Here is an 18116-nt window from a genome sequence, read left to right as displayed (position 1 = left end):
TTTTTAAAAATATACATTTTTCCAGTACTCAGCTGAAAATGTAATGATATAATAAAAGTGCTTTAAGATTTAAAGAACGAAACAAAAATAATTGTCAACATTATTTTTAACATTGTAAATGTAGCTTTTTCTTAAAAATGTTATAAAAAAATTAATATATACCCATTTAAATTCGCAGTACATTTAGTCTTAAAATGTGTGGAAATAAATTTTTTCACGAATTCGTATGTCTAACGGGTTTTTCAAAAGCTACAATTATGAACTGTTACTCTGTGTCAATATGAATAAGATTTATTTACTTTTCAGTAGAATATCTTTTTTCCTGAGTAACTTCCAATATATTTTTAAAACATTAGGTAAAGTTTTACAAAAATATACATGTTTTTTACAATGAGTAGAATTATTTTAAACAAGAGTGATTGTTTTTAATTATATAGAAGAGGATCATTCAGCTCCATGTCTTTGTATAAATATCTGAACCTTTCTAAAACTTCATATAAAATAAAATCATTGCTAAGTTAAAGCTGAAATTTTTGTATATATTTTGCTAATACTTTGCTTCTTCATGAAAATTTTCATTTTATAAAAAATATTACGTATGCACTTTTTATATACATTATTACAATTTAATAACAAGAAGACCACAAAAAGTCAATTTTTAAAAAATTTTAATACATAGGGGAGACAGGGGTAAATTCGGTCACTTAATTTTTTCAAGACGAAAAAGTTATATTTTTTAAATATTAAAATTCGTCTTATTCCCATCTTAAGTATGATTTATTATTAATAAACTATGAGTTCTATAAACAATAAATATTGGTTTAAAAAATAATAAATAATACAGGTTTCATGAATTACAACTAATATGGATTTAAATATTTATATTTTATTGAGTGAAAGTAAAATGTGGTTACAATTTTGGATTTAACAAGTTATAAATTTTACTATTGTTAAAGTATAATACGTGAAATTATTTTATTCGAAATTTTAAATTTAAAACTAAGTGACCGACTTTACCCCGAATGTATTCCTCGCCGTTCAGAATAAATTTAAATAGTTCTTTTTGAAATCAAACAAAACTATAAATGTATTTCGAAAAAGGACATTCAAGTGCATCAAAAAGACTTACCTAAATAAATTAAGACTCAAAAAACTTAAAAATTCAAAGAACGTTTTTTTCTGACACCTCTAGAAACATTGGACCGCCTCTGACTCCATGTTGAATTCATCCCAGGTAAAAATGATTCGTACGGTTTTCGTGCGAATTTCGTTTAGAAATCCGGCCAGATTCGTACAGAATTCCTATTGAATTCGTATGAAATTACTATAGTGAAATTCATGTGGCGTTTTGAAACGTTTTTTCTTTTGACAATTTCTTCAAAAATTTTCGGACAAATTTCCTTACGAATTTCGTACGAAATTCAATCGAATTATGCAAGGATTTATTTTGAAATTTTTTTATAAAATTCTGTTCAGAAATTCGTATGGAATTCCGCACGAAATGGAAGCTAAAAATTTCCTCAAAAGTTTTCGTCGAAATTTCCATACGAAATTCGTATGAAATTCGAGCGAATTATGAACTGATTTATTTTGAAATTTTTTTTATAAAATTCTGCTCAGAAATTTGTATGGAATTCCGCACGAAATGAAAGCTAAAAATTTTGCTATGTATATAAAAATAATTGAATTCTTGACGAGATATTCATTAAAATTTATAAAAATAACTGAATTCGTGCAAAGTAGGTATATTTATTAAATTTTGCCAAGAATTTAATTAAAATTTTTGACAATATAATTGAATTCTTGAGAAGAATTTTAATACATATTTATCAAAATAATTGAATTTTAGGAAAAGAATTTCACTAAAAATCCTTAAAATAATTGATTTTATGGGGAGAATTTTGCTAAATTGAATTCTTTTGCAGAATTACTTAAAAATTATTGAAAATAATTGATTTCCTGCGACGAAAAAAATATAGGTGAAATTTTAGGGGAAATTTTCAAAATAGGGTACGTTTAGGGGCCAAAATTAAAAAAAGGGGACAGACTGTGAAGCCTAGACAATAAAAACAATTGATTCCTTTATAAACAAAAAGTACGTTTTAATAGATTTACATTTATACAGTATTTATCGTTCTTGAACCATTTTTCTAATTGAAAATTCCTAAAATGAATATTTCAAATTTTTCTATATTGTAATATATTTTGATTTCTTTAAATATTTACTAGTTTAATTTTAGACAGAATAACAAACAATACAATGCATGGCTTCAAATATTTAAAGGCTTAAAAATCAAAAACTCAACAATTTAAATTTTTTTTGCATATAACTTTGATATGGATGTCTTTCAGGTCAACAATAAAGATTTTTTGTTAGAATCATGTGTTTATTTCACTAAAAAATATTTATTCGAACAGAATAGACTTGACAATATTTTCAAAAACTGTTAAAATAAAAAAATATTGAAATTATTTTTTCAAATAAATTGTTCCATGTTCGTCAAAAGTGGTTTGAGTTTAAATTGACGGCCATATGTGACCGGGTCTGAGAAAAGGGACCTACTTACTAAAAAATCGATTTTTTTTATGATGGTTTCTTATAGTTTAAGGTCTTAGAAATACAATGCAATCAGTCCAGATTGTTAAAACAATTTTTTTGCAATTGTTTAAACAAATTTAAAAAAAAATTTTTTTTTAAATTTTTTTTATGAAAATATATTAAAAGTAATTTTAAGACAAAAATTACTCTTGGTTGTCTAAGTGTCAAGAATATATCCCCTAAATCTTAAATTGAATGCCTAAACCATTTACAAAAAATTCGACTTAATTCCTCGAAGATGATCCCCAAGTATACCCCGTCATCGGCAACCTGGTTGTGCAAGTCAAAAAATAACTATGGATTATTGTAGAGTTCAGAATTATTCATTATTGTATCAGTTCTGAACTTGCATAAAAAATTTCAGACCTCTAGGACATCCGGAAGTCTTTTAAATTAATTTTGAAAATTCCATAATTTGACTTTTGCAAAATAAATTTTTTATAACAATTACAGGGTTGTTTGAACAATTATTTAACCATGAAAATCGGATTCAGCATAAAAATAGCATAATAAATAGAAAATTACCACACAAATTAAGAATTTTTACTTCCACTCAACAACTAGTAGTTTTCTTGGTTACCATGTCAACTGTTGCTATGACAACCATTACCATAGCAACCGTTGCTATGGTAACATAACAATTACCATACTAATTATAAGGGTCGGCCCTTGGCCACGAAACCCTAAAAAGACCAAGAAAATAATACTTTATAAGGTTTATAAAAATGAACATATTTAGAACAAAGAATGCTTTTATTATCTCTTCTAAACTTAAATAAATATTTACAAGTTTACTTTAATAGTAGGTAATAACATAACATAAATAAGACATAATAGTCCTACATAGCATCAATGATGTATACATATTATAAATGGAAAATTCCACATGACAAACATCATTTTACAAATCAGTTCTGGAAAAAATTAATTCTAACTTGAGTTATGAGAAACATAGTGAAATAATTTTCCAAGTCAAATGTAATTTGTCTACATAAAAAAAAGCTTTTAATTAACACACGTTATATTCTTATTATTGCGATTAAGTATTTTAATGTCAAAAAAAGAAACTTTTAAATAAATGAAATGTACAAATAAATAATGTTAAAAATGTGTCCTGAATATTGTGAGTTTTTAGTTTTAAAAAATTGAAATGAATAATTAGGTACTTGGCAATAATTGAGTACTTCACTTTGGTTGTTTCTTGAAGTCGAGAACTGCATTGACTGAATTAGTGTATGAATAATTTTTTATGTAAAAACAAATTAATTTCTAGCGAATACTCTTCACTTGCACATGACTGATAGAAAGGAGTTTTATAAAAAATATTAGGCAACGCGTGTTGTGTTAAAATTTTTTAAATTTGTAGTTTTTAGGAATGTTGAATGTTTCTTATAGAACATTTTTAAAATAGTTCTTTATGCAAGTGGTGAGTATTCGCACGGTTAATTCTTTAATTACCTATGCAGAGCTAGAATAATGTATAACGTTAAATGAATAATTAAACAGCGTTGCATTCTACAAATAGTGATCTACAGTCTTCACCAGATCGTCCACGTCTGCCGGCTGCATAGAGTGCGTCAAAACCGATACCACTTTGTCTTTGAAGAAGATAACTCGTTGCATATCTGAAATTAAGTAAATAAATGTGAAAAAACATTTGTATATTAATAATAATATAAATAATAATATAAATAAATATTGTATATTAATAATAAGTAAACAAGGAAAATGGTTTTCGATAATAGGTTTTTTTTAAAATAAAAAATGTCTTTTTTACTTACGATCCTAATTGACAAAAGATAGAACTTGTTCCTTGTGCGTTCGCAATACATTCAGCACTGGCCTCGCATAATGCTCGTTCAGCACATCCTCGTTGTCCTTCTTCTTCAGCTACTGCCAAATTTCCAAATGACTTCATAGATTTTACGTAACCCTTAAATAGAAGAAAATCATTTATTTTTAGACTAAAACTATGTATAATGGTGATTTACATAATTGACCATTAAAATATTTCTACTAAAAAAAAATCTTTAACCTATTAAAATATTTTATTCTGTTAATCATTCATTATAACTTCATTCCTAGTAACTACGGAATGATTTTTTTTAATAATTAAATTATTATTGAGAGAATAAATTTATAACTTTTTATCATTTAATTACATTAATTATATATTACACAGGTTTACAAATTCAAAGCTTTCTTTGCCAATCAAAAAAAAATTAAAAGCAAAACTACCTAAATTACCTTTCGATTCATTGGTCATAGAATACAATTTGACAAAAATTGAGAAAGTCATACAATCGATTAAAAATCAAATTTTAGGAAAATTTTGATGATTTTAAGACATTTGAGGAACTTTTGCTAATTTTTTCCACATGAAAAAGTAAAAAAAATGTTTAGGTTTTAAATTTTGATTGATAGTCTATTTCATTACGAAAATTTTGAGCCAAATAAGAGAACATTGTACTTAAAAATATAAATGAAATTTAATGCCCGAGTGTCTAAAAATCATGAAAATTTACTCAAAAAACATATACATACCTAATCGAAAAAAATGTTTTTTTCGATTGGCAATTTCACTGTAAAGTGTAAAAAGTAAAAGATTAGAAAATAATAAGTAAAAATTTGATTACTTTTAACATTGAGATGGATGCTACTGCTGCCTCGGATACGGTGTCCCTTTTTCCAATTGAGCGAGCACTTAATGAACGATGTGAAAACGATGTTTTTAGTGCGTCCAAAAGATTCAGGACAATACTTATGAACTGCTTAACATGCAAAGAGGTTTATTAAGGAAATTAATATTGTTTTCTAAAGAAATATTTAACTAATTGTTTTTAAATATGAGAGAATGCGAAATTCATTTTACATACCTGCATTGGACTACTTTGATTGTCAACTTTATCAATTCCGTCGACAGTTTGTTGTGGACCACCTAAAATGGCAGTTAGAACTCTCAAACCAACTGATAGAAGATTCGCCCATGGACTAGGAGTGACTTCATCAATTTCGTTCTTACTGGGACCAGTTATTCCAGACGTTTGGCCTAGCAACATTTGCATTAGCATGCTAAGCATGTTCGACCAGGAAAATCCTGTATTTCCACCTTCCTGAAATCAAAAAGTATTACATGTCGTACAAATTTTTCATCACTGAAGCCAAATTTTGGTCATGTCTGATACAAAAAAGGGGGAGGTGATTCTTACAGATTTTTTGACGTTGAATCCGAATCTGACCTCAAAAATGACCCATTCTCTTTCAAAAAAATCTATAAAAATCATCTCCCCTTTTTTTGTAACAGACATGACCAAAATTTTGCGGGCCTATGTAATTTTTCAAAAAAAAATTGTAATACCTGAATCTGATTTGTGCTGATTTCTTCAATGTCATCCAGTCCAACTTTCTTTAATGAATTTGGTTTTTCAGCAAATTTACGAGAGTCGACTGCTTTTTGTTGGTAGTGATCAACATGTTGAGGAAGTGAGAAAGCTTGCCCAAAAATGAGTAGGCACGAACAAAGCGATAAAAATTGGTAATACTTCATCCTGCAATTCATTTCATTGCAATATATCATAATTTATTATACAAAGAAAAAAATTCATTATATTGACTATTATTTACATCCAGGCTTCGCACTCATTTACTAAACCTACTTTTTACTACTTTTTTACGTTATGCTATTATTTGGGTACTTTTTCAGATTTCAGCCACTAAAAGCAACTATTTCACTTTTTATTTGAGAATTTCCACTACTTTAAATTCGCTAATACTAGAAATCAAAAAACTGTTCTCAAACATTATAATCAAATTATATTTTCAAAAAATATTCGAAATTCAATTATTTTCAATATCTAGTATTTCATAAAATTTCGCAACAGAATTCAATTATTTAAAAAAAAATTGATAAAATTCATCCAAAATTCAATTATTTTCATAAATAATAAAATTACCACTGGAATTCAATTAATTTAGAACTTAACATTTTCCAAAAAATTTCGAAAAAATTTAACAAAATTTTTATATAATTTCTTCACAATAATTCATTTACTTTCACTAATAATAACATTTTTCATGGAAATTCAATTTTTTAAAAAAATTTTTGATAAAATAATTCTAAGCAAGAATTCAATTATTTCCATAAATAATAAAACTCATCGAAGAATTTCAATTATTTTTAATACTATATCTAATAGAAAAATGCATTATATCTACAAATAAAGTTTTTCACAAGAATTCAATTATTTAAAATAAAACTTCCATAATATTTATTATATCTTGAAATAATTAATTATTTAAAACAATGTTTATAAAATTCGTATAATGAATTCAATTATTTTCCAAAATAACAAAATTTTTTACTGAAATTCAATTAATTTTCTAATATTTTAATAAAATTTTTCACAATAATTTAATTATTATCATAATAATAAAATTCTTCTCAGGAATTCAATTATTTTTATAAATAATAAAATTACCACAGGAATTCAATTATTTTCAAATATTTGAATAGAATTGTTCGAAAGAAATCAGTTATTTTAAATACAATTTTAATTACATTTTATTGAATTAATTGTAATTATTCTAGATTTTAATAAAATTCTTCCCAAGAATTCAATTGTGTCGAAAATAACAAAATTATTCCCGAAAATTCAATTAATTTGAGGCATTTTCATAAAATTCTTTGCAAAATTCAATTATTTTCATAAATAACAATATTCATCACAAAAATTCAATTATTTTTAAAATTCTAATAAAATCTTTCGCAAGAATTCAATTATTTTCATAAATAGTTCAATTATTTTTGAAAATTTTATTAAAATTCTTTGTCAAATTTAAAAATTATTTTTAAAAACTTTTCGCAATTCAAAGATTTTTAATATCTACTATTTTCATAAAATTTCCAAATAGAATTCAATTATTTAAAAAGTTTTTTGTAAAAATCTTCGTAAGAATTCAATTCTTTTCATGAATAATAAAAATATCGCAGGAATTCAATTATTTAAATTAAAAGTTGCATAAAATTAGTCGAAATAAATGAATTATTAAAATTTTTTTTATCAAATTATTGACGAGAATTAAATTATTTTTATAATTATTTAAATTCTTTAATGTATAATAAAATTCGTTGCAGGAATTCAATTTATTGTCAGGATAAGGAAGAAGTAAATATTTTTGATGAAAATTAGGAAAAAGTCAGGAAAATAAAAAATATGGAATGTAATTCTTGTCAGTTTTGCGAAGTGTCTAAAACGAGTGTTTTTGGTGGTCAAGTTTAATTTTTCGATAGCTTCTTTTCACTACTTCTTTTTAGTTTGAAAGCTACTTTTTGCCACTTTTTTAAAATTAATTATCGAGTGCGAAGTCTGTACATTGGATACTTAACTGGAACAAGATAAATAATATTTAGAAGAAGCGGAACGTAAGCGTCGTAAATGGGTGTAAATAAGAATGAAAAAGAAATCTTAATTTTTTATCATATTTATTTATCACACAACTGCATCTACGTACCACTTTTCTTTGTTTCGAAACTTATTAAAAAATTATAACATTTTTCTTAAAACAAGAAAGGAACAGAATGTACTAAGCGATATTTAAAGTTTTTCTTTTCACTGTTAAAGAAATTTTCGTCTGTAAACTGCAGAGGCTTTTTATCATCATCAATTACTGCAAAGAAAGGCCTCAGATTTTTAAGAAGAGTGGGGATTCTTTACACGACTTTCCAAGTAGCACGTAATTTACAGCCATATTAAAATATACGCTGATGATAATATTATCGGGAATGTTACCGTATTATTACAGATTTTTTGACATTACAGTAATTTGGCATTGGCACTTTTTACTCCTTGTCATTACTTTTATTTACTAACAAATATTGCGGATTTTACAAAAAATTATTCCTTGTATGAAAAAAAATTTTTTTTTAATTTTTATAAACAAACAACAAATTTTAGAAAATGTTTATTAAAAATAAGCCTTGATAAATCTATTCACTATTTTAATAAGTTTTAATGTGTAAAAAAAGAATTATTAAACGTTAAAAATTGAAACCCCAAAAGTTCAAAGTCGTTTTTTCCAAAGGCTGTATAATTAGTTTCAAATTCAAAAATTTTTATTTTCACGAATAATTATTTGTAAGAATTTTTATAACGAAGAAATATTTTATCGCAATTTTAAAAATTGACCAATCGCAATATCTTTAATAGTTTCTGATTCGTCAATTTTAAAATTAACGCTGAAATATTTCCGCCATTTGCAATTTCGTACAGAGAATTTTTATAACGAAGAATGTTTCGTTATAAAAATTCTTACAAATAACTATTTATGAAAATAATAATTCGACAAAATAGAAATTCTGGAATTTGGAATTTTGTCTAATTTAACATTCCGTTAATTAGGAATTTTTCTGTATAAAAATTTATTTAAACAAAAATCTTCTATAAATAAAAAAGGGGTTAAATAAAAATTTGTTAAGAAGAAATTTAAGTTAATTTAAATTTGGTTAAAGAAAAATTTTACAAAAAGAAAATTCTGTCAAATAGTTTTCGAACACCGTAAAATATATATTAACATTCATAGGCCTCTATAATTTATTAAAATCTCAAAAAATATAGAAGATAAATTATTCAAAATTTTTCTAAAAAAAAATTAGAGAAGTTCTTAGTATTGGTATTGTTCTCTCATTTTCAAAGTTTAACCAAAATTAATGAATTAATTTATCAATAGGGAAGAAAGGATACTTTCCAAAATATTAGTTCAATTAAGTATTTTTTAAAATAAAAATAAAATATTCCGAACTTTATTTGCAATATTTCTGAATAGTTAGTGAAAGTTATCGAATTTGTCAGGAAAAATAATTTTCCATTAAAATTGTTCGGGAATATTCCAGAAATATTTTTACATTGCACGATCGATTGAACATGATTTATTTTATGCACATTTTACATTATATATTAAATTCTGCGTAAATAATCGGAATTTTACCATAATCAAACTGTTTTGAATTTTTCATAAATTTCATTACATATAATAGTTTAAATGGTTTAAATGAAAGTAATTTTTTATATTATTGATACGTAAAGTAATATTTAAATAATTTTTTTTTATTTAAAAAAGGACGTTTTAGAAACAAATTAAAATCAAATTACTCACTTAATACATTATACGATAGAAAACATACATAATTTTTCTCCTTAAAGTAATATAGTGACAGTGGGTCATGACCGCATTTTAAAGTAACGGTTTTTACGAAGTTCAAGAGCCTTTAGATTCAAAAGTAGGCTAATGGGAGTCATAGTAAGATCACTGTTAACCGCCATATTATGGAAAACTTATTTATAATATTAAACATAAATATTTGCAAAAAAAAAAATTTTTTTAATATAAAAATAATGATATAAAGTGTTCTAGTATTGATAGTTTAATATTAATTAGTTTCATTCAATTTTCTTCGGAACTAATTAGTTAGAAATTAATTCAAACGCAATTATTATACATTATTATTCTTATTTATATTTTCATTGATTTATTGTTTTTCTCTTGTTTTTTTTATATTGTGATTGTTTTTTTTATATAATGTTATTTTAAATTTGATGACTTTTTAACGATACACGAAACTTTTAAATATGTAATTTTAATATGTCTTCTATAAGACTAAATAAATAAATAAATAAAGACTTGACAATAAATTAAAAAAAGAATTTTAACAGCTTTTTCACTTAATATAACAATTGAATTTCTTCGTTAAAAAAATTATTTAATTGTTATATTAATTTTCAATTTTTGTTGTTATATAAGGGCCATATGAAAATATAATATAAAAAAGTAATATAAAATTATAGTAACAATATTAAACGCAGTATAATTAACATTTTTAATTAATAATTTATTATTAGTTAATTTATCATCGAGTATCTAAATATTTCAGCGTATTTTAGTTTTTAAAAGAGTAGAAACTATGTTAAAAAATTATATAAAAAATCAGAATTTAATTAATAACCATTAATTTATTATAAGAAATAAAAAAAATTTTTTAAAAATTTAAAAAAGTTAAGCGGTTCAAGAAAATTATTTGAAAAATTGTTGAATTAAAATTCGAATGAGACAGAAAGAAAAAGTATAAATTACCAAATGAAATATTATAAAAAAAATAATAATTAATAATAATAAAAAATATTCATAAAAATTAATAATTGTTGCCATAAGTTTAATATGAAATTGCCTTCGAATATAAATTTATTAAATAAAACTTTGAATTAGAAGGGAGTAAAAATTTCTATCATGTATGCAGGTTCGGTTATAAATTTAAAAATTAATAAAATTTAAATAACTGAATTGTGATATCTATCATCATTATATGTTATATTTTATTTGAATTATATAATAATAATATTAATATTTGAATAATTATAAATAATATTAGTAAAATTGTTTTGTACTCACTTATGAGTATTCAAGGTAGATTTCCTTGACACTGACTTTTAGTTCTGAAGATGAAATTCTTAACGGTGTCGGCTATATAGCCTTTGCTGTTTGTGGGGGAAAACCGTTGCACCAATACAGAGACACTTTTGTCACAACTATATAAGTGGAGTAAGTAAGTCTTAAATAAAGCACTTATCCAGTTTCCGAAAATATCAAATTATTTGACAAAAATGTTCGATTTTTTTAAATTTAATAATCAAACAGTTGAATAGGAATATAGTAATAAAAGTTGAAAGAATTAAAACTAAAAAGAATTATTAAACATTAGTTGTTAGAAAAATTTGCACTAATTACAATCAAAGGCACTGAAGACATTATTGGAATCATACGCTATTTTGATTAAATTATTTGCATTATTCGAAATTTTTAAATATTCTAAAGGACAGACCATTAAAATTAAAAAAAAAAAAAACAAGACCGCAAATTAAGCAGAAAATATCTGCAGCTTTTGGTGGTTTAAATATTTCGTTAATATTTTATTAATTATCTCAATAGCTGGAATCTGACCACACCATCGCTACCATAAAGTAAAAATTATTAAAAATTAGTTACATAACTGCTACAAATTAATTTTTAACGGGATCTGTAACTGGTTAAGAACGGGTGAATTCCTGACTCCGCAAAATGTCGTATAGTCATCTGAATATAAGATATGTAACAGATCGAGAACATTTTGTTACAAAAAGTCATTTCCTACAAACCTAAAACTTTTTTGTAAAAATATTGTACAAATTATAAGAAACAAATAAGGAACAAGATTATCTCGAATTCAGTAAAACATTTTTTAAAATATATTCTATTTTTATTCCTGTAAAGATTATGATTATGAAATTAGAAAATTTATATATATTTTTGAAATAATTCCTAAATTACTTCCATTTGCATTTTTTCTTTCGTTAATAAATTTGCAAAGACTTAAAAAACCCCAGGATGTCCTCAAGATATTCCAGGACGTCTTTAGAACATCATACAGCAGGGTTGCCACAAAAATTTAATTTTGTTTTTCCCTGACTTTTCCCTGATTTCCAGACAAAATTTTCACTTTTTCCCTGACCCTAAAGAATATTCTGATTCACTCTAAAAATGATTTGATACTCAAAAAAATGTTCTATTACATTTATTTACAAATTTGAGATTCTTCAAATACATTTATTTACAATTCAATTTTACAAAATTTCAATTATTCGGAAATTCTTCAATTAAATACATATACACTACAAAATAAAACCTTCAAATAATTTAAAAAAATTGCGATTAGGTTTTTTGAAAAAAATAAGTCCCATAGGATTTTTAATTAAAAGTATAAAAAATTCAAATTTTTAAAGATTTTAATTTAAAACTTTTACAAAATTCAATTATTTCTAAAAATTGCAATTATTAGTAACTTCTTCAAAGTTCAATTATTATCTGAAACTTTAACTGAAATTAATTTTCAAATCTAATCTAAATAATTGAATTCCTGAGAAATTTTTATGATTCATGAAAAGAATTGAATTCTTACGAAGATTTTAACAAAATTTTTTTTAAATAATTGAATTCTGTTTGAAAATAGTTAATATTGAAAATCATTGAATTACGAAAAGTTTTTTAAAATAATTAAATTTTATAAAGAATTAAATTAAAATTTTTGACAATAATTGAATTCTTACGAATGATTTTATTAAAACTTTTTTAAATAATTGAATGTTAGTGAAAAATATTGTTATTTATGAAAATAATTGAATTTTGCAAAGAATTTTATTAAAATGCCTAAAAAATAATTGAATTTTCAGGAATAATTTTGTTATCTATCGTCATAATTTAATTCTTTCGAAGAATTATTCGTGTAAATAATTGAATTCGTAGGAAGAATTTTATTAAAATCAAAAAGAATAATTGAATTATTTCAAAAAATTTTATTAAAATTGTATTTTAAAATCATTTTTTTAAATAATTGATTGTTGGGAGGAATCGAAATTAAATTTTTAAGAATAATAAATTACATGTTTGAGCAATTCCTGTAAAATTGTATTAAAAATAATTGAAATCCTGCAATGAGTTTTATTATTTATGAAAATAATTAAATTATTGCGAAGAATTTTATAAAAAGGTTTCAAACATTTGTTTTTTTTCGAACAAATGTATGTAATTCCATTTTTAATAATTGAATTCCTGTGAAATTTATATTGTTTTCAAAAATAATGGATATAAAAATTATTGAATTAAGAAAAATTTTTGAAAATAATTTAAATTTTGACTTGAATTTTATTAAAATTTTTGAAAATAATTGGAATTTATTACTTTTTAAAATAATTGAATTCTTGTGATGAATACTATTATTTATGAAAATAATTGAAGTTTGCAATGAATTTTATTAAAATTCCTGAAAAGAATTGAATTTTGTCGAAGAATTTTACTATTCATTTATAAAGATAATTGAAATGTTGACGACAATTTTTTTTAGATTTTTTTGAAAATAATTGATTTTCTGCGAAGAATTTTATTGTTTTTGAAAATAATGGAATTATTAAGATTGTTATTGTTATTTATAAAAATAATTGACTTTTACAATGAATTTTATAAATATTTCTGAATATAATTGAATTTAGGTGAAGAATGTTGCTATTTATAAAGAAAATTAAAATGTTGACGAGAATTTTTTTTTAAATTTTGAAAATAATTGAATTTCTGGAAAGAATTTTAATATTTATTAAGATAGTTGAATTCTTTCAGAGAATTGAGTTAAAATTTTAAAAATTGAAACTAATTTTAAGAAAATTGAAATATTTAATTTTTTCCAGTACTTTTACTTTCCCTGACTTTTACTTGAATTTCCTGATTTCCCTGTCCAGAGGCAACCCTGTACAGATATAATAATTTCCAGACATCCTTAGGACTCAATTCATTTTAACTTTTGTAACTTCTCAAAACCTCCTGAATTATTCATCATAATCTTTATGGGAATTATGAAAATAGAATACTTAAGCTTTCCTTTGACATAATTTTCATTAAAATCTGAGATAATCTGTTTCGAAATATTCAAAAGTTTATTTTTTAAACTAAATATTCTAAATAAATTGTATATTTTAAAAAGTTCCTTTTACCATCCTAAAGTTTCTAGTAAATGTTTCTTAACAAATATACTTTGGTTTCTTTAAATAGGATGAATAATTATTTCAAAAATGTCATACATATTGTCCATTGTTTACAAAGGGTTCGTGTTCAGATATACAAATGAATGGATAAAATTTAATTTTGTTAAAATATAGTATTAAAAATAAAAAGAAGTTTCCGTGATTAAATGTAATGAATAAATTAAAAATGTTATACAATGAGATATTTTTATTTTCTTTTAATTTTAAACCTTCTTATGAAGATGGTGATTTTCTTAATGTATACTATAATTATGTATATATATAAAGCAAAATTTTGTTATCAATCTAACTGAACAAATGTTCTAAGATCAAGCGGTAACCTGAATTAAATTTGCCTTATACCCAAATCCGAAATTCGAAACGGTAAAAAAACTGGCTCAATATCTATTGGCGAAACTGTAACTAACTCATCTTGGCCACTGGTCCGAACATCTGACATATATTGCCAAAATAAAAAAAGAGAAAATACATATTTTATATAGGGCAATAAAAAAGCATTTTCACATTTAATAAAAATTGATGACAACAAAATTGTTTTCTTTCAATTTGACCTTGAAATTCAAGGCCAAATTCTTAATTTTAATATATCTCAAAAACGGTTTTTTATTTTTTTTCCTAACCTATCCCAATGGAAAGCTTACCATTTTTCCTATGAGCCATGTAAAAAATCAGAGTGAGACCTTGAGAATTTTTCAAGAAAACAATTATAAATCATTATTTTAGAAAGAAAATTATTATTTTCTTGAAAAATTTTCAAGGTCCCACACTGATTTTTACATGGCTCATAGAAAAAAAAGGTAAGCTTTCCATTGCAATAGGTTAGAAAAAAAATAAAAAACCGTTTTTGAGATATATTGAAATTAAGAATTTGACCTTGAATTTCAAGGTCAAATTGAAAGAAAACAATTATTTTTCATCGCCAGCTTGTAGCTTGTGAAAAACCCTTTAAAAATCACTATTCACATGTATAATTTGTTTAATTTTACTCATCAATATATTAAATTGAAAAAAGATATTTTCAAAAAAGTCAAAAAAATATTTTATAAAATTCAATAATAATTTATATTTACAATTCCACTAATAATATTAATATTTTGGCAAAGTTTCGAGAAAATTCATTTTTTGACCTGGACATCATTTTGCTTTTGCATCTCAAATTTTTTTTAAACATTTTTTTTCTGTTAGTACCCTTTGAAACGAGCTACCTTGATTTTTTTCAAATTTTTTCATAAAGCGGTTCAGGAGATACAGATTTTTGAAAAATGACGTTTTTTACGTAAATTTTTTTTAAATGCTTATAACTCGGTCAAAAATTGATCAAATTGGACGTTTTTATAATGAAAAGTTTTGTCTTTATCTACACGTAGTTTTTAATAAAAATATTTTAAAATAATTTACGATAAGATTTAAAAAATTTTTAAATAAAATTTAATTTTTAACAATGTATGTATCGATAAATTTTTTTCAAAATTTTTTGTAACAAACTACCACTAAATTAACCATTTTTAAGCCTTGTCCGATTGTGGGTAAACGATGGGATCTATTTATTTTGAAATTTTTAATTTTATGAAAAAATTTGAAAAAAATTAAGGTAGCTCATTTCAAAGACTACTAAAAGAAAAAAAATGTTAAAAAAAAAATTTGAGATGCAAAAGCAAAATGATTTCCGATTTGGCCTGGAATGCCCCATATATATTAAATCAATAAAATTATTTAAGTTTAAATTGTATTTATCTATTGTTCATTAATAATAATTAAATAATTTACAAAATTTGACTTTAAAATATGTGTTTAATTTTTATCGGTCATCAAAAAATTATGTTTTTTCTACCGAAATTTCTAGTAAATTTTGATTCTTTTCTCCGTATAGAGTTAACGTTTCAAATTTTATAAAAGTAAAAATTTTGTATTAAAAAAATTCAAATGTTTTATTGATTTATTCAAATAATAAATCTGAATCAATTAACTTTCAAATGTCCAAAATTTTTATCTTGATTTCATCGAAGTATTTCAAACATTTAAGGATTCATATCACTTTAAACGACTAAAAATTTAGAATTTTTTTACGATTCCTGTATACTTTTATTGATATAGATCTTTTTTAGTTCAACAAAAACACTCTTTAACTACATTCAAAACGTCGTTTTATAAGAAAAATATTCTTTACTTATTTAAAATTTAACAATACTTTTCGCCTTGCTAAAAATACCGATGCCAGCTGTGTATGTGTTTTTTCAGATTAGAAAACTCAAAAATGCAAAAACCAAAAAGATTTAAGTTCAGTAGGATTGTAGTTATCGTCGGAACTAGAATGATTAATTTCTATGATTTCTATGAAAAAATAACAAAATGGAATCAGTTTAAATAAAGTTATTCGAAAAATGATTTCGTTTTTTACAAAAAGTTTGCTTAAAATTTGAACAGGACTTTTAAAAATTCAAAATTTCGAAAATTCATTTAAAATTGGGGCAATTATACGAAAATAAAAAAATACGTATTTAATATTTTTCTATAAAGAACGTGAAAAAAATATGTTTAACCCATTTTAAAATATCATAGAAAAATTTCACGTGGAATCGCTGTATGTTACTTTTGAGATGATAATTATTTTATAGAAAAAAGATTACGGTGGTGCAAACAAAATTTCAACCAAAAAAAATTATCATAATAATAATTGTTATAATAATATATAATTAATTAATAATAATAAATAATACCTAATAATAATAATAATAATAATAATAATAATTTATTATTAATTAATATATCATTATTATAATTATAATTATTATTATATTATATATTATTATTATTATTATTATTATTGTTTTAAAATTAAAAAAAAATTTATATTTTCTTTCTGTGTGAAAATTTGGTCGCCAATTTTTTTAAAACTGTTTTTACGTGTTGTGCAACATATATATTTTTTCATGCAAATCGGTTCAGCCATTTAGGAGGAAACCAAAATTTTTTAATTTTTAAAAAAAATTGTTTAACTCAAAAACAAAATTTCTTTCCGAGTTAAAACTTGGTGTAAAAAAGTTTTATAATAGGACAAAGTTATTTCCCAAATGAACCTAATCCACTAAAGTAATTTATTGTTTATTGTGGTTCACTTGTCTTTAAAAAATTCAAAATAGTGGATCGAAAATGACGGACGAAATTTAAGATTTTCCAAATTTTCAAAATCTGTTAAATTTTTAGAAATTAAGGCCGCCATATTGGATCCGCTATTTTGATATTTAAACATCTGACTTCAGATTCGTATTTAGCGATCCCATCCAAGTTTCAAATGTAGAAAACATTAAAAAAAACATTATTTTAAAGCTTTATATTTCTTTTTTGAAAGCGGACTTATCTTTCTTCTCACATTTTGTAAACTTTTCAACAACTTATGACTTTCTAGTTTTCATCAAGTGAAAGAGCATTTTAAACTCTAACCGAATTCAGGATACCTACAGAAATCCGAATTTAAAATTCCATATACCTTTTACATGATTTAAAGGTCAAATTTTTACGAAATTCCAGTGGAATTTTAAATTTAATTTCATTATTTTTGGGCTCTTGGAAAATACTTTTCTTATTTAATAGTCTCGAATCTTTGGTAAAAAATCTAAAATTATCGAAAATTATGAAAAATTCAAAAAACCGATTTTTTTAAAATTCAACATTTTTTCTTCTCTTTTATGCCATTTAGCTTCATTATTATTTGAATTTCTATTCAAGAGAAAAAATGAAAAACAGGAAAAATTTGGAAACTTTTAAAAATTCCTGGCCTTTTCCATGATTTCCAGAAGCATTTTAAAAATTCCATTCCATTTCCATGATTTCGAGATTCTGTAGGAACCCTGGAATTGGCAAAAAAAAATGAAAATTAATTTTTTGACATCAAAGCCCCC

At 23.4% G+C, this 18116-nt stretch overlaps 1 protein-coding gene across 2 annotated transcripts; it reads right to left on the bottom strand.

Moving 5' to 3' along the window:
• Window positions 1-3333: 3333 nt before the first annotated feature.
• Window positions 3334-11181, bottom strand: LOC122502885. Of its 2 annotated transcripts, none has more exons than XM_043613209.1 (6): window positions 11042-11181; window positions 5958-6147; window positions 5476-5712; window positions 5236-5370; window positions 4381-4532; window positions 3334-4224 (listed from the first exon to the last, which is right to left on the bottom strand). In XM_043613209.1, the coding sequence occupies exons 2-6, from the start codon at window positions 6144-6146 to the stop codon at window positions 4098-4100; spliced, it is 840 nt and encodes a 279-aa protein (XP_043469144.1). In that variant the 5' UTR covers window position 6147; window positions 11042-11181; the 3' UTR covers window positions 3334-4097. The 2 variants fall into 2 exon arrangements, with proteins under 2 accessions (XP_043469144.1, XP_043469145.1); XM_043613210.1 differs by having other exon boundaries at window positions 5236-5367.
• Between the last annotated feature and the right edge of the window lie 6935 nt (window positions 11182-18116).

The sequence above is a fragment of the Leptopilina heterotoma genome, unplaced genomic scaffold (assembly GCF_015476425.1).
Source record: "Leptopilina heterotoma isolate Lh14 unplaced genomic scaffold, ASM1547642v1 Lhet_24, whole genome shotgun sequence".
Classification (NCBI taxonomy): Eukaryota; Metazoa; Arthropoda; class Insecta; order Hymenoptera; family Figitidae; genus Leptopilina; species Leptopilina heterotoma.
The sequence above is the reverse complement of the archived record's forward strand: the minus strand, read 5'-3'. Positions and strand labels throughout refer to the sequence as shown.

Coding starts and splice junctions, on each gene's coding strand:
- LOC122502885 (XM_043613209.1), bottom strand. CDS start 6,146: ATGAAGTATTACCAATTTTTATCGCTTTGTTCGTGCCTACTCATTTTT. Junction 5,713..5,957: donor TCAGCACAAATCAGATTCAG/GTATTACAATTT, acceptor TTTTGATTTCAG/GAAGGTGGAAATACAGGATT. Junction 4,225..4,380: donor ATCTTTTGTCAATTAGGATC/GTAAGTAAAAAA, acceptor ACTTAATTTCAG/ATATGCAACGAGTTATCTTC.